Raw genomic sequence first — 23,098 nt, forward strand, 5'->3', positions numbered from 1 at the left:
ACATTTGATTTTACATAAACTAAAGTTTGGACTTACATCATTCTACTTCCCTGTATTCCTTTATCAATCTAAATCTATATTTTCTACTTCCATAATATCTTTATCATGGCTCCATATGGACATTAAACAATCCTCCTCACGAGATGGATAAGTTTTCTTTCCCATTTTGGAGGTGGAAACTGATGCCCAGAGATTAAATTACTTTTCCAAGGCAAGTTATTGGCACAGATGAGATTATAATTTTATTTCCAATGAATATTTATATAGACAGTGCCCCTTTAACTGACAGTGAATTTTTTCCCAAAGAAAGCTAATTTTAATTTATAGCTTTTGACCATAAAATAAGCATCTCTCTTGAGATTTCTTATATGTAGGTGATGGTAAACAAGTTCAAAGTGTAGTGAAACCTTTCAGTGTCTTAATTTAACTTCCCCCTGTGCATGCATGCTTGCACATGCACACAATTTCATCTAGCATTTGGAATTTATAGTAATTTTATTTTGCTGAATGTTTGTCATCTTCATTACTCAAAACTCTACAGCCTGATCCTGAGCAGTTCAGAGCTGCATCAATTCCCATTTACTGAAATGGGAATTTTAGGTGCTCAACGTTTCTCAGGTTTGGACCCTGAGGGCAAAGTTTGGGAGATGGGAAATTTCTACTTTAATCTTCACTGCTGTAACAATGAGTACATTGGAATCTGCAGGGATTAAAAAGTTAATTCTGTCATTTGCAAAGTATCTAATTGTTTCAGGAAAAGTGAGAGAGACGGTCACATGTGAAGGAGAGTTAATTGATGCACAATCAGTGTAGTCTTTTTGTAGTCTAATCTGCTAGTTTTTGTACAATTTAAATTTTATGTTTTGTTTATCTTTCTTACCATGTGTTCAATTATTAATTTTATGTCTGCATTCCTAGAGGGAGACAAAAATTTGGGAGAGTGAAGTTCAGTCCCTTTGAATTAGTCAATTTCAAATTTAACCTATTCCAGAATTTTAAAATCTAGTTTAAAGGAAGTTTCATCTAGGGAAATCAACAAAGCATTATTCTATGTTCACATAGATAGCTGAGTTACAGCTTGTTCTATTTTTGCACTACGGTTCATCTCAGTTCAAATAAGAGATAAAAATGAAATAAACAGAATAAAATAAAAATCAATGGAAGACAAATGTAGGTTTTTTATTGTCTATTATTGTATTAGCTTTTCTTGTAAGATTTATATAGTACAGATGTAAAGAGGTAATGAGTTCTAGATGGTGAAGAATAAGAACATTACAAAATCAATAGCAATATAGAACTATGTTAATCAGCAACCGGTTCGTTTGGTTGAAAGTGGCTAGTCATAGTGTCAGGGCAAGACACATTCTCATATTGCCAGTCTTATGCTGGTATAACTATTTTGGCTTTAATAGTTACTCATGATTTACACCAGTGTAATTGGAGAATCTAATCTCTAGGTCCAAGAGCATCAGATTCCATTCTGGGTAATTCATCTTAGGCAACAGCATGGAGCCATTTATTTTACTCTCTTTGTTTACGATCATGTGCCACAATTTTTAGATCTGTTTAGTACTTGGGAGGATGAAGGGAAAGAATGCAAATCAAGATGAACTAAAACTGGTTTCTCCTGACTAAAGTGGTGTGCCAAAAGAAAATGAACAGTGAATAAGTTAGTAGCTGCTAGGTTCTGAATGCTGTAAATGTGAGTTTCAGCTGTGAATTGACCATTTATCAAATATTAAATGAAGTAAGTTGTGAAGAAATTTTTGTCACATTTTCCTCTTTGCTCAGTGGAAAGGAAAGCTATTTGTATGCTTATCTGATGAGATGTTTAATGAGGCCTGAGGTGGAAAGCTAAATTAAGGTGCAGTAGAAGACAATTAAGACCAAAATTACAGAAATGAAGTCCAATATAAATATTGCATTGACTTCAAATTCCCAGTAGAATTATTTGAAAAAGACACTTGAGAACTACCTCTTAAAATATTAACAGAGTAATTTCTACCTGTAGGTTAACTGTCTAAACTTAATTTGCATGCAAATATTAAAATCCCTAGTATAAAATATAATCTAACATTATTTAAATGAGCAAATATTAGCAGCATATGTGTGAATGTCGCTCAGTCTGATCTGACAGTGTAAGTTAATATTTCAGAAACTGTTTTTGGCTATAATCTTTTACTTTCTGTTTAGTTGAGCACTATGCCAATGTCAGAATACACTTGGGTAGTCTTGAAACAATGCATCTTTTTCATCAGACATCAAATGCTTTACACTAACATTCGAACAATAAAATACTGCTAGTTTTATCTGTTCTTCTAGATAATCAGTGTTGTTGCTTACAAAATGTCATTTCCCCACAGTAGCTCAATATAACATTAGCTCTCTAGTGACAAAAGCCAGAAATCCATTAAATTTGCATTAGCACACCAAATTCAGTATGTCATAGTGGTAAATTCTATTGGTTCTGTGTCTGTATTTAAAATGTTAAAAAGAAATAATCAGCACAAAGCTAGTCGACAGCATGCACCTACAGGTTGAGACACTGATGTGCTCACCCATACTATCAGACTTTCATTACATTTTTTGTCCTTTTGTAAGATGTAGTTGTGTAATCTTCAATTAAGTCACATTTTATATTACTTAATATTCGGAACAAATCAATAAAAACTTTGTCAAGAAGTCCAACAACAAGGGGATGCAAAGAATAGATACCTTAGATATTTAGCACCATCAAAATGTATTGTGGCTTATAAAGGCACAGGAAATTAATCTACTATCAAATTCATCAACTATTCATTGTCAGGTAATAAAGCATTATCCAAAAAATTCTATCAAGAATTTTCTTATCAAGATCTTATCGTTATTTGTATTTTGGCTTAGTTGTGAAAGTAAGATGATTGACATAGCAAAAAAGCTAATTTTTTACAACTTTATAACCTTAAAAAATTATTAGCTACAGGCTTGTTTCCTATGAGATAATTGTAGAACACATGTACTTCATTAACAACTGTATTAAAGATGGATCAAATGCTTACTGATCACATCAACAGATCTCTGCTTCATTATAGATTTATTGAACTAGACAGAAAGCCAGAGTCTAGTGATGACTGCAGCTCTTAGTTTGTTTGGGAGGTTTGAATCTGTATCTTAGACACTGCAGTGTTAAAAGCAAAATGTATTATTTTTGACACAACAGAATTTTGTGGGTTTTTAATAGTGTTTTTTGTAGTCCAGATATTCACGATTAATTACAGAGTGATCAGTTAAATACCAGTGACTTCACTGGGCTTTGGATGAAGCCCTTAGAGATGTATACAAAAGTGGCAACCATTATGGGTATTCCTACACTGCAATAAAACAGCTGTGGCTGGCCCGTGTCAGCTGACTTGGGCTTGTAGGGCTCAGGCTGTAGGGCTATAAATTACAGTGTAAATATTCAGGCTCAGGCTGGAGCCCAGGCTCTGGGACTCCATGGTCCAGCAATTTTATAGCCCCGTGAGCCTGAGCTCCATGAGCCCAAGTCAGTTGACTTGGTCAGCTGTGGGTGTTTTACTGCAGTGTAGACATATCCTTTGTGCCCTGTTTATGTTCCACATAGTGCCTACGTTTTTTCTTGTAAAAAGGGAGGGCTTCTCCACAGTTTGCTATGGACTCTCTGCCACACCCATATACCCTTTCATGCAGTTCTGTTGTCCAAACTTAGGTCAAATCAACAAAAATACAGTTCCTCAACCCACTCTGGGCTACAGTTCCAAAGGTACCCCTTCCCCCACTTGGGGTCTCAGGTTCCTTCTACCTCCTCTCCCTGGGGACTATGGCTCCTTTCCTGACTGGCTCTCAGCCTGACTCACCCAGGATCCCCCTCACCAAGTCTCTCTCTAAGCCCAGGTGCCCTGTTTTAAAACTCAGCTGGGATCAGCTGACCAAGTCATAGGTGCACATCATCCTATACCCTCTTAAAGGGCCAATGTCACCCTGTGACACTGCCCTTTTCTCTTATTTTCAAAAAGTCTTTCAGCATTCACAAATGAAAATTGTTTTGAAAGTGCTGGTGTTTACCAAGCTGTTTGTCTTCCAGTCTGATTGTTCCTAGTAGTACTTATAAATCATATCTTAGTGGGTTTCCTTACAAATAAAAAGAGAGAGAATTGATTTCTAGGATTAACTTTACCTTAGTGTGCTTACTTACAAAATATAGCCATGGAATTGGCTGTGACTGAATCTTAGTTGGCTTGGAACTGAATTTATCTTGAAACAATACGTAAACAAATTAAATTAACTTCTGTAGAATACTTTGAACTACGGCAATCCAGTCATTTTATCTGAACTATGTACTGTCATCAGATGTTGAAGGTGTCAGAAAACAGGACAGACACCCCAAACTGGTGGTCTATTTTATTATTAGATTTCACCAAACCAGTAACAAGTGTGAACTCCTGGATCACTATATTAGTTTTACCGTGGAGCAATAGACAGTCCATCTTATGCTCTCCAGCCCCTACTTTACCACCGAGACAAACTGGACTTTGTGATGAAAGTTTATTAAAAACCAGAAGTCACCCCACATTAAGTCACTCCCGACCCCAAAGGGCCAATCACTTATCCCAGGTTATTGGATACTTTTGATCTTACACCAAAGACAACACTGTAGCCAGTTTCTCTAGTAAACTAACTAAAGATTTATTAGCTAAGAAGAAGAAATAAGAGTTATTGAGAGGTTAAAGCAGGTAATATACATTTACAGGCAAGTCAAAATCTGTAAATCCAAATGATTAGCAGAGGTGTAGTAATCTGCTGTTTATTCATAAGTTCTCTCTTCGAGTGATTGCTCATATACATTCCAATATAGGTGTGTGCGTGCCCCGTTCACAGATTCTTGGAACTTTTTTCTCTTAGTGCTCCCCGTAGGGTCTGCTCAGGCGCCCCCTGCAGTGCCGTGCTCATGCCGCGGTACATAGGGCGCCGCCGACCCTGCGGCCCCTCAGTTCCTTCTTTCCGCCTGTGACGGTTGCTGGAACGTTTGCCTCTTGCATACCGCAAGTAGCCTCCCTTAGTACTTAGAGTGTTCTTTGTTACAGTTGATTACCATAGATTAGTGATAAGTTAAGTAATTAATTAACAGCCATCAGGGGCTTTAGTTGAGCCATGCCTGGCTCCACTGGCTTTAAAGCCTGCACTGTGTGTGCAAAACTTTTCACTGTAAGTGATCCTCACGATCGCTGCCTCCGGTGCCTCGGAGAGCAGCATAGACGTGAGAAATGCAAGATCTGTAAGGCCTTCAAGCCGTGGACCCAGAAAGAACGGGACGCCAGGCTAAAGGCCATCCTGATGGAGTCCACGCTCCGCCCGGACTCCGAGCCATCGCATTTGCCAGCAGCACCAAGCGTCTCCTTGGTGCGGAGTGCTGCACTGACACCGGCACCGAAACCTGCAGTGCTGAAGAAGAAGAAGCGGCCTGAGGCCGCACATATCGACTCCTCCCTGCGACTGGTAGAGCAGGGAGCAGCACAGGAGGTGCCCCAGCCACGTGCCATGGAGGTTACTCCAGCACTGGCATCTCCTCGCAGGGAGCCTCCCTCGACTCCTGGGGGTGGGGGAGCATCCCTGCAAGGGCCGTCAATGCCGGAGGCTTTCGCGGCGGCATGCGCCCTCATGGGCCTGCCCACGCCTCCATCCCCCCCTCGGCCGAGGGCTACAGGACCGGTGTCTCGGGGTAAACCCGCGCTGGGTTACCCCAGTGGGTGGCAGAGACAGGAGTTGAGGTTCCCCCCCTACAGGTCGAGGAGGGTAGAGAGTGCGGGCTCCCCTGCTAGCTCCGACTCTGAGTCGTCGAGCTCCTCGACACCGCGGCACCGAGGGCAGTCAAGAGGCATGCGCGAGAGGCAATGTCGTTCCAGCTCTGCCTCACTCAGGGGTCGCAGCTCCGGCTCTGGTACTTCGGCACAGAGCCTCACTCGGCACTGATCCCTGATCCCGGTGAGGATCACAGTGCCGGTAACTCCATCAAGCACCTCGGCACCGGTTGCTTTGGAACCCGCTACTTTGGCTCTGCCGCCGACTCCAGCATCAACATCCTCGGCGCCGTTGGCACCGCAGTTTGCCTCAGCACCGCCAGCACCAGCACCGACCACCTCGGCATCGCCTGAGCCGGCACCGATCTCCTTGGCACCGAGGAGGCGATCGTGCTCTGACACTTCGTCACGGAGATACAGGCGACGCCACTCCTACTTCTGAGGTGGAAAACGTCACCGAAAGAGTTCGAGGCGCGGGAGGAGGTCATCTGGCTCCTCCAGTAGTCGGTCCCCTTGGTGGCACCAGAGACATCAGCACCGACAGTCGTCTTCTTCATCGTCCTGGGGCCATTCACCTGCCCGGTACCACAAATGGCGGTCCAGTGGCTCTGGGTTCCAGACTCGCCAACCGGGCATGTCGCAGCAGGGGCAGATGCTGGCACCAGCGTGGCCCCAGGGACCCTGGCAGTGGCCATACTGGAGGCCCTGGGGTGCCCAGATGGGCTAAGGGACCACCTCCGTTCACTCCTCGGTGGCCCAACCGGTGCCCCCACCACCGACCCACCCGGAACAGGGTCACCCCTCGGAGGAGAGGTCAGACCCAGAGGAAGGCCTCTCCACAGGGCCCCTGCTGCTGTCCTCCTTCTCGTCCCCTGATGAGGCGGCTGCCCGAGACCGTAAGGCCCCCCTTTTTGACTTCCGGGCCCACCAGGACCTGCTAATAGGGGTGGCAGGAAATTTAAGCCTGGAACTTAAAGAGATGTCGGAGGAGGAGGACCCCCTCTTTGGGATATCTGGGTCAGCAAGTTCCTCTCGAGTTGCCTTGCCGGTCCACGAGAGGGTGATGAAGATTGCCAGAACTCTCTGGCAAACCCCTTCTTCGGTGGCCCCCACCTCTAAAGGGGTGGAACGAAAATATTACGTTCCCAAGGAAGGCTTTGACTTTCTTTACAATCACCCAGCCCCGGGGACACTTGTGGTGGAGGCCACTAATCAGCGAGACCGCCAGGGTGGCCAGGGTAATACCCCAAAGGACAAGGACAGTAAGAAGCTGGACTTGTTCGCCCGCAAGATGTACTCCACTGCAGCCCTGCAGCTGAGTGTTGCAAACCATCAAGCCCTCCTCGGGAGATGCAATTTAAGCCTCTGGTCCTCGCTGCAGAGGTTCCAGTCCGGGTTATCCTCTGACCAGGCCGCGGACTTCGCCACACTGTCCCAGGAAGGCGTGGCAGTAGCGAATGCGGCCTTGCAATCTGCGAGTGATGCAGCGGATACTGCCAGCAGGGCAATGGCTTCTGCCTTGGTCATGCGCCGCTGCTCTTGGCTCCAAGCTTCAGGCTTGTTGCAGGAGGTCCAACAGGCCATTCAGGACCTCCCCTTTGATGGCACTGGCCTCTTCTCAGAGAGGACAGATGAGAAGCTGCATGCCCTGAAGGACTCGCGAGCCACCCTAAAGTCCCTCGGGCTATACACCCCGCAGGTCTTGAGGTGCCAGTCTCGGCCTCATGCCCAGAGGCAGCCACAGCCGCCACCTAGGCTGCCCCCTAGACCCACCCAACCTAGGAGGGGTCGGGACCATTATAGGGACCCCAACTGCCGCGACTGCCAGGGGTGCTCGGCGGGGCCTCAGCAAGGCTCAAGTAAGGGCAATAATAAATGATTTTGATGGTGTGCACGAGGGTGGCACTCCTCTTTTCCCCCTGGATCTATCCCGGCCCTTTGCTCACAGGCTAGGGCCGTACTACGCAGAATGGGAAACTAACACTACGGACCGCTGGGTCCTCGGGGTAGTCCTCAGGGGCTATGCCCTCCAGCTTATGGCCTGTCCCCCGAACTCTCCCCCTATCCAACCCCTCTTCAGGGACCCCGCTCACGAGCAGCTCCTCATACAAGAGGTCAACTCCACAGGAACCGGGGAGGGGATTCTACTCACGGTACTTCTTAATCCCCAAGGCCAAGGGGGGCCTAAGGCCTATTTTGGACCTCCGCTGTCTGAACAGGTTTATCAAACGCACCAGGTTCCACGAGGTTTCCCTAACATCCATCATTCCTAGCCTAGATCCAGGGGACTGGTATGCTGCTCTCGACCTCAGGGATGCATATTTCCACATTACTATCCTCCCCGGCCACAGAACGTTCCTCAGATTTGTGGTAGCGGGATGCCATTACCAATTTGCAGCCCTGGCCTTTGGCCTCTCGTCCGCCCCCAGGGTCTTCACGAAATGTATGGCAGTAGTAGCGGTCCATCTGCGCCCTGGGGGGGTTCAGATATTTTCATACTTGGATGATTGGCTGATCCGGGGCAGGTCCAGGGCCCACGTGGAGAACAGCCTGACTCTCACCTGCGCCACATGCACCAAACTGAGGCTGCTCATCAACGAGCAGAAGTCCACGCTCACCCCGGTGCAGCGCATAGAGTTTATAGGGGCCACCCTAGATGCCACCCAGGCCAGGGCCTTCCTCCCACAGCCTCGGTTCGAGACCATGGCCGCCATAATCAATGAGTTGCACAGGTCTCCCACGATGACAGCCAGGCATTGCCTTCAGCTGTTGGGACATATGGCGGCGTGTACATATGTGGTGAGGCTGGCTCGCCTCAAACTCAGACCTCTACAAGGGTAGCTGGCCTCGGTGTATATACCTGCCAGACACTCGCTAAACAGGGTTGTCACGGTCCCCACCCTGGTACTGTCCTCCCTGGACTGGTGGCAGGACCCAAGGGAGGTTCTGAAAGGGGTTCCCTTCAGAGACCTGGCTCCTTCAGTGACGCTGATAACGGATGCCTCGGACATGGGGTGGAGGGCCCATATCAGCAAGGACCTGAGCACTCAGGGGCTCTGGTCGCCGGAAGAGAGAGCCCTCCATATCAATGTCAGAGAGCTCAGAGCGATGATCTGGCCTGCAAGGTCTTCCCCAGTGTCCTGAGGGGCAGGATGGTTCAGGTCCTCACGGACAATACGATGGCCATGTTCTGTGTGAACAGGCAAGGGGGGAGCACGCTCCTTGGCTCTGTGCCAGGAGGCCATTCGACAATGGGATTTAGCGGTAAGGCACGATTTTCATTTAACCACCTATCACCTCCCGGGGGTCAGGAACAACGAGGTGGACCGTCTCAGCAGGTCGTTCTTACCCCGCCACGACTGGTCACTGCACCCCGAGGTGGTGACTTTCATTTTCCAGAAGTGGGGGGTTCCCCAACTGGACCTGTTCGCGTCGTCCTGGAACAGGAAGTGCCTGAGGTTCTGCTCGCTCCGGGGTCGCGAACCAGGATCCCTCTCCGACACGTTCCTACTAGACTGGAAGGGGACCCTTACGTATGCATTTCCTCCCATTCCTCTGCTGCCCAAAGTCCTCTTGAAGATCAAGAGGGACAGAGCAGACATCATACTGATTGCGCCAGCTTGGCCAAATCAGCACTGGTACAGCATGCTGCTCGACCTGTCCATCGACACGCCGATCCTGTTCCCGAGGCGCTACGACCTGCTCTCCCAGGACCAGGGCTGCCTTTTGCACCCAGACCTTGAATCCCTACACCTGACGGCATGGGGACTTTCTGGCTGACAGAAGGAGAGAGGGCTTGCTCCATACAGGTCCAGCAGGTTCTGCTCGGTAGCAGGAAACCTTCCACTCAGGTGGTATACTGGGCCAAGTGGAAGCGTTTTACCTGTTGGGCGGAGTCCCGGGGTATCCCACCGACTTGTTCGCCCATACAGGCAATTTTGGAGTATCTGCTCCAGCTGAAGCTCCAGGGCCTGGCACTAGCCTCCCTCAGGGTACACCTAGCAGCCACCTCGGCCTTCCACCCACCAATGGAAGGCAGATCCCTGTTCTCCCACCCTATGTCAGATAGATTCCTCAAGGGGGTGGAGAGGCTATATCTCCAGGTCTGTGACCCGGTGCCTACCTGGGACTTGAACCTGATCCTCACCATGTTGACAGGACCCCCCTTCGAGCCCATGGCTACATGCCGGTTGCTTGTCCTCTCTTGGAAAGTAGCCTTCCTGGTGGCCATGACATCAGCTAGGAGGGTCTCTGAGATTAGGGCCTTGACCTCGGAGCCCCCCTATACTGTCTTTTACAAAGACAAAGTGCAGCTGAGACCCCACCCGGCCTTCCTGCCTAAGGTGGTGTCCCAGTTTCATTATAACCAAGATATCTTCCTTCCCGTGTTCTTTCCGAAACCACACGGGATGGAGGAGGAGCAGAGATGGCACTCCCTGGATGTCAGACGAGCCCTGGCCTATTACATCGAATGGACCAAGCCGTTCCGGAAGTCAACACAGCTGTTCGTGGCAGTGGCAGACCGGATGAACGGCTCACCTGTCTCCACCCAGTGCATCTCCACATGGATCACCGCCTGTATTAAAACGTGCGATGAGCGGGCGAAGGTGCCATTTCCAGGAGCTGTGACAGCGCACTCAACCAGTGCCCAGGCCTCATCCGTGGCCTTCCTGGAACGAGTGCCCCTGCAGGACATCTGCAAAACAGCCACCTGGTCGTTGGTCCACACCTTCACGTCCCACTACGCCATCGTGCAGCAGGCGAGAGAGGACGGGGGATTCGGCAGAGCCGTGCTCTCGAGAGCAACTCACCGTTGACTCCTACTCGCCTCCAAGGTATGGCTATTTAATCACCTATATTGGAATGGATATGAGCAATCACTTGAAGAGAGAAAACATGATTACTTACCAGTAACTGTTGTTCTTCGAGATGTGTTGCTCATATCCATTCCACACCCACCCTCCGTCCCCACTGTCGGAGTCAGCAGAAGGACGGGACTGAGGGGCCTCAGGGTCGGCGGCACCCTATGTACCGCAGCATGAGCGCGGCACTCCAGGGGGCACCTGAGCCGACCCTACGGGGAATGCTAAAGGAAAAAAGTTCTGGGAATCTGTGCACGGGGCGCGCACACACCTATATTGGAATGGATACGAGCAACACATCTCGAAGAACAACAGTTACTGGTAAGTAACCATGTTTTTCTCAGGGTTACCCAAAAGGGCTTTTTGGACCTCTGTCCAATTACTCAGGATTTTCTCTGTCAGAACCCATCTGTCCAGAGATGCAGAATTGCTCCCAGAGTTGAAAACAATCTGGCAAGTGTTCGCAGCAAAGCATGGGCTCTTGCTTTGTTGACTAAACCCAGACAAAGTTTGTGGATTTTCCATTGTTGAACGCAAAGACCCATTCTTTGAAGTTAACATGCTACTTCATTTGGAGTTCCAAGGCTCCAATCTTGTTTGATGGGCAGTTATACATAATGCGTTTAGTTACAGCAATCCACACAATCTTTCATTAGTTTTCATGAAGTTTTACACATTAAGTAAATTCTCATCCTAATACGAATGGTTTTTGAATAAGACATAATATATTCCTCTATAGAAAAAAGCTGTACCAAATAAGACTGAACTAAGGGACCTACATGTGAACGGCACAGCAGCAGTTTGAACATGGATATGAACAGACTTAACTTCTTGGCTCATTTTCTGTGTTGTCGTTCCTTTTAATTTGTACTTATTAAAAGCACATATCATAAAAGCTCTAGATGGTTGTACAGAAATTCTCTAAGTGTGTAAATGAAATGGAAATAATCCCCAATATAATGACTTGCCTTCCTAATTAAAAAATGAATCCCAATAATTTTTTTGCCTACTTCTGCACATTGAGATGCAGGCCTTCACCCTGAGTGGTCACAGTTAATTTAGAACCCAGCAATGTGTGTTAATAGTCAGAAGAACATAAGAACAGCCATACTGGGTCACACCAATGGTCCATCTAGCCTAGCATCCTGTCTTCCAACAGTGGCTAATGACTGGTGCTTCAGAGAGAATGAACAGAACAGGCTATCATCAAGTGATCTATCCCATGTCATCCACTCCCAGCTTCTGGCAAACAGAGGCTGGGGACACTCAGCATGTCAAAAATATTCCTTCCAATGTTCATTACCTTGCATTTGTCATATATATATATATATATATGTATATTTGTCGTATATATATTTGTCACTGAATTTCATGCCATTGTGGTTCATCTAGCTCTGTTAGGTGCCTCTGAAGTTCCTTAGAGTCTTCTCCAGTGTGCATTAACCTAATAATTTTGTTTAATCTAGAAATTTTGTCACCTCACTGTCCCTCCCTTTTCCTGACTATTAATGAATATATTAAACAACATTGTCCCTGCACTGTTCACTTTTGCCATGTTGAAAAATTGATAATTTACTCTGGTTGGGTTTTTTTTGTTTTTGTTTTCTTCTAAGTCATGCAAGTATTTAAATCTCACCCTCTGACTATGTAGGCCCATATTTTCAGAGCTGGAAGCCTGAAACTAGGCTCCTTCATCCAAATTTAAGCACCCAAGTATAAGTGGCATGATCCTCAGCACCCACAAATCCTATTGAGGTCAGTGGCAGCTGCAGGTGGTTTAAATGTGAATTTTAGAGCCTAACTCAAGACATCCAAGTTTGAAAATTTTAGCTTTAATAGCTTCGTATGAGGATCTTTTGCCAAAAGTGTATTGGAGAAACATGACTTTTATCTAGGAAGCCTTCATGTTCATTTGTTTCGTATAGTTCTGTTTTTTAATGATCATTTCAACCAGTTTTCTGGATGCTAAAATAAGGCTCACTGGTCTGTAATTCCTCCAATTACCCCTGCCCTTTTTACAAAATTGGTGTTATGTTGGCAAATCTGCAAACATTTGATAGAGGATCTGATTTTAAGGAGATCACATATTTTTCTTCAGAATTCAGCCACTTCATTCTGTAGTTCCTGTGAAACCCTTGAATGTATATTATACACAATATATAATGGGTATCATACATAATAACCAGTGCTGATGACTTGTTGCTCTTAAATTTATCTTTTTGTTCCTGCATCATCTATGCTGACATCTCAGTCTTTAACAGTGTCTCTCATCTTTACTAATTGGTAAGACTGCATCTATGATATGTATCTTCCCAAAATCCTCCATGGTGCTGTCTAATACAAAGAAATAATTTCGCTTCTTTGTAATGCCCTTATTTTCCTTTACTGCCTGGTTGTCTAGCTGACTCTCAAATTCCCTTGCAGACTTCTTGCTTCTGTTATACGTAAAGGTTTTTTGTATTTGTTTTTGTCTTTGACTCTTTGCGCCTCTTATCTTTCGTAATTTCCAATTTAGATTTTACTTACCAGAGTTTATGCTCCTTTCTATTGGCTTGATTTGGTTTAGGATTCCATTTTATGAAGGGATACCTGTTTGGCTTGAATTACCTATCCCTTTCATCATATTGTATTATCTCTCCTCCCTCCACCCACTTTGCCTTCTTCCTTTTGTGTTTCGGTGTGCATGCTCTGAGACTTGATTTTGGGAAGTTTAAGCCTCCATACTAATTCTAAAGATTTTTAGGGTCTTTGATTAGCGCGCACATATCATAGTGTTAGTCTCTTTTTTTATCAGATTAGCTAACTAGTCATTTTAAAATCATTATCTGATTATGATTGCACTTCCTGTACAGTAGTAATTAATATCACAAATGATAGTGCTTCCCCTACAGAAGCTGAATTTAATTATATTGTGATTACTCTTAATTTACTCTTTCAGCCATCTTCTTTAAATTTCTAAAGGACTGGTTATACAGACTAGTCTGGATTGCTTGTTAAGATAGGCTTATTTGAACAACATGAGTTTTAATACAGCCAAATGAAAGATCCAACATCTAGAAGCAAAAATGTTGGACACCTTTACAAAATGGGGGACTGTGCCCTCGAATGCAAGGACTCTGAAAAGGACTTGAATAGTGGTAGATGACCAACTACACATGAGCTTTCAGTGTAATGCTAGCTAAGAGGGTGAATATGATCCTTGGATGAATAATCAGGAATATTAGGAGTAGGGAGATGATATTATTGCTGTGTAAATCATTAATGAGTCCATTAGTGGAATACTGTGTCTAGTTCTTGAGGATCCATTTTTTAAAAGAATGTTGACACATAGGAAGGGGCTCATAAAAGAGCTGCAAGAAAGTTTTGATGTCTTGAAAATCGGCCTTACAGTGAAAGACAAAAGAAGCTGAAACTGCTTACCAAAAAGACGGTTAAGAGGTGACTTGATCATGGTCTGTAAGTTCCTAGATGGGGAAATTTCTGATAGTAGAGGTGTCTTTAATTTAACAGACAGTGACATAAACAAGATCCAGTGGTTGGAAGCTGAAACCAGATAAATTCAGACTAGAAATAAGATACATGTTTTTAAGAGAGTGAGAGTAATTAGCTGTTGTAAAAAGGTAACTTGGGATGTGGTGGATTCTTCATCACTTGAAGTCTTTAAATCAAACATGGATGTCTATCTAAAGGATATACTATAGTTCAAGTAGAAATTACAGGTTTGATGTGGAAATTACTGTGTGAGGTTCTGTGGCCTGTGTAAAGCAGGTGGTCAGGCAGGAGGTGAGCTTAGATAATCATAAAGTCCCTTTTAGCCTTAAAAATCTATCAATGTATGACTAAGTTAAGAATGGCCTTTTCTATTGTGTGTTCTGAACCACTGATGTCACTTCTTCACAAAGTGTGGCTATACAACTAACAATCTTTCTCACTTTAGCTCACTCAAAGTTGCTCTCATGTTTGTCGGATCTTAAAGACAATATATCTTTATTGCTGTGAATATTTTGATCTTTTTAGTTCTTTAAGAATGATAATATCCAAGATCCTAAATGCAAGCTAATATGCAAGACTAAGAAAGTAGGGGGTGAACCATTAAAGAAAACCCTGGCATCTTTTTGTCTAGCTGGCTGAATGGTGCAAATGATTAGAGAAGAGAAACATCTTTTGAATATACTGAGCCAGGATTTAATATAGTTCCTTTGTGGAACAACACTTTTAAACATAACGATGCTCCTTCACCATGCAAAAATTTGAATTATTTTCTGAGGTGCATTTTAGAAGGGATAAAGACGACAAGATATTTATATTATTACATAGTCTCAGAATTGTAATAATGGCAATAAGATGATAATGGTTTAATTCTTAAGCAGACTAATGAGTAAGATACCAGTGCTATCAATGTCTGGTTTATGCTTATAGTTGAATGTGAAATCTCTTGTTAGCATTTTAAATAAAACAGCGGAATATGATCGCTCAAGTAGATAGATGTTACAGTGTTACTGTAGTATGAGTATAGGAAGGGTGCTGTATATTTCTGAACATCAGCAGACTGAAACATTTTAGAATAGTTATCCTATTGAGATTATCAGTGTTACTCTTACCATGACTTGCATAATGATAAAAGTGTATTCTTAATACCAAAGTATTAAGTAACAAAATTAGAGCTATATCATTCAAACATTGTAGACACAGATTGGATACTTAACGAAATGTTTATAGCTGTTTACAGTTTATTGCATATACAATAGTCATAGTTTTATGAAATGACATAATTTGGGTCTTTGTTCTGGAAGAAGCACTATCATTTGTGGTATTATTTACTGTTCTAGAGGAAGCATACCAAAATCAGATAATGATTTAAAAATGACTAGTTAGTTAATCTGATTAAAACAAATTTTGTTATTTTACTTTACTTTTGCAACTTTATTTCACCTATTCAAATAAAAAGTTTTAAAATAATGTTAGATGATTATGAGTAATAACTAAATAAATCTTAATTACTGATAATTTTAATGTATATTTTTCAATCCTGTGAGACTTTCTAAATGTAGGTCCTGATCTTCTGATGTGCTGGTGTTTCTTTGGCTGTAGCTCTGGCAGATTCTGGCCACAGGACGGACCTAGCCATCCTGGTGACAAGGGATTGCAGACATTGAGGCTCCTAGGCCACTTTGCTGTCAGTGCTGATGGTGTAGGAGATGTGGCTAGAGGAAAGGGACACCTTTAGCATGCTCCAGTCCTAGGCTGTGTATTTTTGTTTAACCTTGAACTATTAGCCTCTGGCATCAGTTAATTCAGCTCTTAGGATGCTCTATATTTTAGTAGGAAATCAGCACTGCACACAACAGTCTGAAGACTGGGAGATAACACTGTCACTGTTCGGGGTAACTACACTTGAATCTCCCTCCCTCCATGTCAAGAGTACGCAGTCAGGTTTCAGATCTTCTGATGGGGGTGGGGTTTAACGTAGCACATCTCCCTGCCTTATACTGTTACCTAGGGATGTGGTGATGAAAGGAGCTGGGCTTTGATTTCTGTCCAAGGGCTATGAACAGCATATTGCACACAGTTACGAGTTACCACACACTAAAAGTGAGCACTTCTATTCTTAAGGTAAAACTAGTACAAAGAGAAGATATAAAAACAATAAAATTTCTATACATATGCTGAAAGCTTATCAGAGATCATCCATCAGTCTTATGAGGACCCTAGTAGTCCAAAGTCTTTCTGACCCTTCTGCAAGAGTTGGAGCCCCGTGTGGACATAAGGTCCTGTCCACTTGCTGAATCAGAAAGAAGGCTCCAAATCAGTTTAAATACAATCTTTTATGTAAAAAAGCTCTTCCTTTGTCTGTTGGTCTCTGGAAAACCCAGTTCAAGCTAGTATATGCCAGCTCCCCAGGGGTTGGTACTGCTTTGCGACTTGGCCCCTGGAATATGCGGTCAGAATCTGAATGATTCACCTGACTCACCCTCTATTGTTTTTAGCTCCTGAAGGAGCTAAAAGCAACCATCCCTCCCTGGAATTGCATACAATCCCTAGCCCACAGTGATATATAAGACATGCTTAATCTTAATACAATATGTCGTCCCCCCAAAAAAAAAAAATGTTGTATGCGGTTGCAATATCTGTCACCCACACCTCTCAACAACCCTCCATGAAGATCTAATTCATTTCAGGTTTTTACAGTATGACCATTGAAAGCACGAGTTCCCGAAAGAGAGGTTTTAGATAGACATAATCTCAACCATGATGTGCTCCAGTGGTGTCTACCCATGATGCCAGGATCTCTGGAAACTTCTCACTGGTGTGATGCATATCTTCCAACATTTCAAGTGGCTAAAGCAGGATGGGCGCTGCCTTGGGGGAAATGGGGGAGGTCTGGACTGTAGGGTTGGGTGCTGCCTCCCTGGGGTGGGAGGCCCTCTGGGGTGTGGGATTGCGTACTGCTTATGGGGATGCAAGGCCTTGGGGAGGAGAGTTAAAGAGTGAGCCCGCCCTGTACTCACCCTGCAGTGGCAGCTCCTGCGACTCCTGACCTACTGGGCTTATTGGGCTCAGCTTGGTGTTGCAACCTGTCCGTTGGTGCACAGGGTCACAACATCACTCAGGTTTGTCTGGTATCCCTGATGTTGGGAGTAGCCAAGCCAAATTTGAGTGAGTGGCAATAGGACTCCATGCTCCAAGTTGCCGGGATGCTCACTGAAATTTGGCCTGCCCACCCAACCCCCTGTTGGAGGGTTGGTCCAAAGTGGAATGGCGCTGGGACCCTGTGCAGCAGAAGCTAGAAGTCATAACACCCAAAGTGGGGAGCTGAGCCCAGCCTGCACTGCAGGACAGAGCTGCTTTAACTAGGACAGGAGGTTTTGGAGACCAAAGCAGAAGAGTCTCGCAAAACCCTGCTGGAAAGTCTGGTGATGGATGAACCTTGTATATGATGTGCTCCTCCAAAACAGACGTGCGACATGGAAGTGAGCTTTAGCATCAACAGATAAAAATTTCCCAAGAATTATTTAACAATTTAACTGGCTTTTGGATTGCCAATATACTTTTCTGGGACCAAAATTCAACAGTTGTTCTGATTTCTGTAATTGGAGTGAATTAATAGGCTTCATATTGAAGCATTACTCTCCACTTTAGAAGGTACATAGATTAATACACTTTAAAAGGTGGTGGTATACATTTATAACTGTTTTCTGCTCCGAGTAAATTTGTCATATTCATTGTATACTTACCATTTCAGTGAGTAGTTTGATCTTAGACAAATATATTTCCTAGAACAATTTCTAATTTAAGGCAGAACAGCTCTGCAATATGCTATGATGGATCTAATGTGAGTCTTTCACATGCTAAATTCTGGATTTCTTTCAACTAACATTTAAACAATATTTTGATTCAGCACTTAGTGTTCAAATTGACAGTGGCCCAGTACTGTTTAGTATGTATGTGATCACTGTATAAGGAAATGAAACCCCTTCACAAGGATTATTAATGTGCTTTTTGCCAGGATGAAATTTCATTTTAATAGACTTCTGTGAGTTTAGATCCTTCACATGGACATATTCAATATCAAGTATCCATATTCAGTGCAACTTGTTCTCAAAATCAGTGAGCTTCAAGATCTGATTGTTATCTGCCACCTTAAAAATATTTAGAGAAATGTTGATGAATCTCTTGGAACTTTTAGTAGTTCTTTAGTGTTAACAGAACTGCTGTGAAGTTATGAATTTTCTCTTTTGATAAGGGCCTACTGTGAGTGTACTGCCATTGCTTCTTGGGCATGTTTTCTTGGATCTGCTTGTGCTAGTTAGTGTTATCCTGTGCAAGCGTGGTGCATGTCAGCAATAATTTTGCAATTTTTACCATTGCCACAAACATATGGCCAAGATTAAGTGCTACTGGTTCATGGTCCTAGTAGGAAAGGCAGAAAGAGTAACTCCATCTTCAAGAAAAAGCCCATTGTCTCTGTTGTAAAGGACTTTAAATACAGACAGGAACTTCTGACTAAATACCATGGGGCCCTTACATATTGAATTACATAGAGAAGTCCTAGTTGAAATGCATCATATAGTAATAGGTAACAAGGTAGTCCCCCACACACTCACCATCCAACCCACTGCCTGACTTTATTTCAAAATCCAATGAACTGCTGACTTCTATCATATTTCTGAATTCTTAACATAGTACACTTTTCATTCTAACCTGTAAGTTGTATCTTACAGTTCAGTCAAGCAGTTACCCTATCTCATAGGCAACTCATCTGATCTTATTGTTCATGGATAAAAAAGCAGCATACAAAGATAGCTGTAATGGTTTTCTTTAATCTTTACACATCACAGTCTTCTGTTGGTAGAAAAAAAATTCTAATTGGATCTATCTGAGAAAAAATGCGGTGACATCATGACTTGTTCAAAGATGTGTTTAAAGAAAAAACAACTATAACCAAACACAAAAAGCTGTACACGTAACAAAATCATTGGTTTTAAATTGTCTGAAAAATTTGAAGTTGCATAAAATATGGCTTTTATATGTATATTGTCAACATTTTAGATTCTTATTATGCTTTTTCATCTCAGTTTGAGTTTCCATGTGAAACCACCTTTCTAGGAGAGTGTTACTTTATTAGCCAAAAAGGCATGACAAGTATGTGTTGTTTCCTTTCTCACTTCTTTGTCCTTTGCAATGGTTTGAATTCAGTGGGATAGCTAATCAGATGTAAAAAAAATGGTGAATACAGTACCTTAGTATTGTATTTTGTCATACATTTTGCCAAATACTTCAGCAAAAAGAATATATTTAACCACAATTAACCCAGAAGTAAACAGCTGATAAAGTAGAAAATGCTGAATTTTAACATTAAAAAAACTAATAAGCATAATTAAACTGCTCTTTAATTTGCTTTAGAAATACAGGCCTGGTCGGTGTGATGAGATTTTGAAATGGAAGCCACCCAGTCTGAATTCTGTTGATTTTCGTCTAAAGATAACAAGAATTGGTGGAGAAGGGTATGTAATCTCTTCCCTTCCTTACCCTTTTTAAATATAATCTAAAATATTCACTTAAATGGTCCTTAGCAGCAAACATTTCTCTGGTATTATTTCTTGATCTTTTCTAGGTTTATCCCCCACCACCACTCTCATCCACACTTTCTGTAGCATTTGTCCATTAGAAGCATAGCCAGTTGTTTCTTTGACATGCTGTTGGTACTGTCCAAGAAGCTGTATTGCAGATCTGTATAATGTAGATCTGGTCAGTCTTATAACAGAATTTTCCTAATTTATTGTTGTGAAAGAAGATTCATTAAATTCAACAACATCCCTTGTGCTTTTAAAAATTAAGCAGTCTATTCCAGTTTAGGGTTTTAAGTTACAGCACATTTTATTTTTACTTTGCAAAAAAAAAAAAAGAGAGATATGTTAAAATATTATCTATCCACAATTGCACAAAATGATATAACAATGAAGATTTATTCAAAGCCTTGCTTTAATGTAGCAAATAGCTCTTTGACTTGTTCGTTATTCTTTAACATCACCAAAACCCCGTCAAGAAAGGTAAAGTTTCATGGCCCAAGGCTTTTACGTATTCTTTAGATTACCTCACTTCTACATATTTCTCTGTCTGGTGCTTCTGTTGCTCGTAAATTGCATAAATATATTAAGCAATGGCAATTACCATGTGTGATTGTATTGGTGTTTAAGTCATTAAATGACGCTTCCCATGGAAGAGGTTTTGTTTAAAATCAAGTTAATTGATTTTTGGGTTGCTTAACATTTTAATGTCTGGGTCTCATTCCTGCTGACAGTTTGATATACTGACTTCTAGCTTTTCTCTTTATGCCACTACTAACTATGAAGAATGTAGTTTACAGTTAATGCATATATTGCTCATCATTCCAGCTAACAGAATTGAATAATCATGACAAGAAGGCACCTAACTCTTTAAAATACTTGCAGGCCTTGTAAATATACATAGATTGTGAGTATGTCTCACTCTAAAGACACAGAGTCGTTTGCAGAATATACACAACTACTAACTTCTGGGTGTGGCACAAAGGCTCAAAACACCTGTTTGGTTTTCAAGAGAAAACGTGTATTTAATACCCAACAGAAAAATTGTTATTATTAGGGAATATATTAGAATGCTTGTTTTTAAGTTTAGCTTTTGAGAGGCAGATGTTTCTAGTTTAAAACAAAAAACAAATTATCATGTTCACTTTGCTTTTTTTAAAAAAGGATATTGATAGTAATCACATTATAACTTCAACAGGGCAATTTTCCATAATGAAAATTAATCTATATTAGACAGACAAGGTATTTTATTTCAGGGCTGTTTTTGTGATTTCTGCTGAAGCCTGAAAATGTTACAGTAATAAGCCATGATGTCCAAGCAAAAAAGTCCTTTCATTTCATTTTAAGTGAAGTATGCATTTGATAAGATGCTACTGATGTCAAACAAATTATAAGCAGAGAAAAAATGCTGATTATATTTTATTCAGTTTGGTAGATTTTATGTTGCTATTGGATCAGAAAAGGAAAATGTTAGCTAACAAGAACAATATCTCGAAACTTGACCTGGAATCTGTTGGAGATAAGGTACTGGACTAGATAAATAGTTGATCTATTCCAGGGTGGGAATTGCTGATTTCTAACACTACAAACATTTATTACATTCCAGATACATTAAGAATAAATGTTTGGTGCCCAAAATGCAGAAGTGATTTCTAAATTTGTGTGCAAACAGTTACTTATACGCAGACTTGACAGAATTTGAATATTATTTATTTATAATTTTGATGGATAATATCAATGTTTTTTTAAACATTTTTTTCAATTTTTATTGATTTAAATTTTCACAGTTGCACAATATTGTTAATTTTAAGCATTTTTTTAATTCTCATCTATTTAAATATTTACATTTGCTGACAATAGGTGCTGAGATTCAAGAATTTAAAGCTTTAGAACCATTAAAACAGAAATTGTCAACCTCACGTTAAAATGTATAAAATAAATATCTTTAAATCAAACTCTAGTAAGTTCTCAAGCAGTATTTATTTACTTTGCCATTCTCTAAATTTCAATTATCACTGGTGGAAATATATTTTGTAGGTTTGCATGTGTATGATTAAACAGATGTTTATCTACAGTTACTGATAAAAATCTAATCCTTCCAAGCCTACTTTATATACCTTAGTTTATATATACCAGTTTGGATAGCCCTTTTTGAAAATTAAGCTCTAAATATAAAATGCAACAGGGGAAAATTAACAACTTAGATTACAAACCTAAGTATTTTAACCTGGGTTGCTTGATTATCAGCATATACACTCTACGTATTTTCAGTGTGTGCTGTACTACATCACATGTATTATTATTGTCTATGTAAAAATTGTTCAGGATTGTCACTCTGCATGTCACACTGAAGCATAGAATGTGCACAGAGTCAGCATGAAGCAAGGAAAACAGCTGAGGGCTCTTCGTTCAGAATATCACCAATTCAATCACTTGAATTTGCAGTCTGTTACCATTCAGTTTTTAAGTTCTTAGCCATTTTGACGTTACAGATTACACCTATGAAAAGAATTCTAAGCTATTGTGATAGCAACCAATCACCATCCTTCCTCTTCAACTAAATTGCATCCAACAGTTTTGTTGGTTGTGTGAGGGAGAACCCTGCATAGAAGGTGGATTGTTTGATCCAACTGTCACTCTGGTGCGAAAGCACAGGCTTTCAGCTACTAGGTTATTTGTATATTAAAGTGCCTAAGAACCTCATTCGTGGGCTAGGACACCATTGTGCTAGGTGCTGTATAAACAGAACAAAAAGTCAGTCTCTACCCCAAAGAGCTTACAATCTGAGTTTAGGCAAGTATAGATAAGAGACAACAGACTGACAGACAGATCAATAGGAAAGCATAAGGAAACAACGAAACAATATTGGTTAGCATGATAGGCTGTGGTCTCAGCACACCAGGAGCCTAACTGTTGTTAAGAGTTTTGTAGGCATCATATAGCATTTTAGTGAAATTTATAACATAATTAAACTCACAGGGGCCTAACAAAAGAAATTCAGTAAAGTATTGAGTAAAAAATTATTTATTCTAATTTGTAAGGAAATATTTATGCTGAGTAATAACCTATAAAATCATAGCATCTGACAAATTAACCACAAATAACATATAAAAATATGGTGCGATTAATTGGCAGTTGTTAATTTAATTGTTCAATTTATTGCTTTGCAAAACCTTCACAATGTGCTCACAGGAACTCTGTGAAGTGGGTCCTTTATCTGACTGGTCAGGAAAAAAGGGCTTGTTCTTCTTATAAGGGCTCCCTCTGCAATTGATGGTAGAGAGGGAAGGTTTATCTGGATGGGGCAAGGAGAAACAGGAAGTTGCCAGACCAGGTGTGGGTGAGAGGGCATTGCCCTTCCAAGTGACCAGAG

The 23,098-nt window shown here is 42.1% G+C and overlaps 1 protein-coding gene across 3 annotated transcripts in view; it reads left to right on the forward strand.

Moving 5' to 3' along the window:
- The window catches only part of RNGTT (RNA guanylyltransferase and 5'-phosphatase), a 411,810-nt gene that overhangs the window by 273,842 nt on the left and 114,870 nt on the right, over positions 1–23,098 (forward strand). The window contains exons 13-14 of one of the 3 annotated variants that reach the window (XM_067560706.1): positions 19,562–19,662; positions 21,586–21,647. In XM_067560706.1, coding sequence (XP_067416807.1) covers positions 19,562–19,662; positions 21,586–21,592 — 108 coding nt within the window. In that variant the 3' untranslated portion in view covers positions 21,593–21,647. Of the gene's footprint in view, positions 1–19,561; positions 19,663–21,152; positions 21,363–21,585; positions 21,648–23,098 lie in introns of those variants that run through there. The other 2 variants (XM_067560704.1, XM_067560703.1) reach the window with 2 other exon arrangements.

This window comes from Emydura macquarii, unplaced genomic scaffold (assembly GCF_026122565.2).
Source record: "Emydura macquarii macquarii isolate MOO-44397 ecotype Brisbane River unplaced genomic scaffold, CSIRO-AGI_Emac_v2 contig_2297, whole genome shotgun sequence".
Taxonomy (NCBI): Eukaryota; Metazoa; Chordata; order Testudines; family Chelidae; genus Emydura; species Emydura macquarii.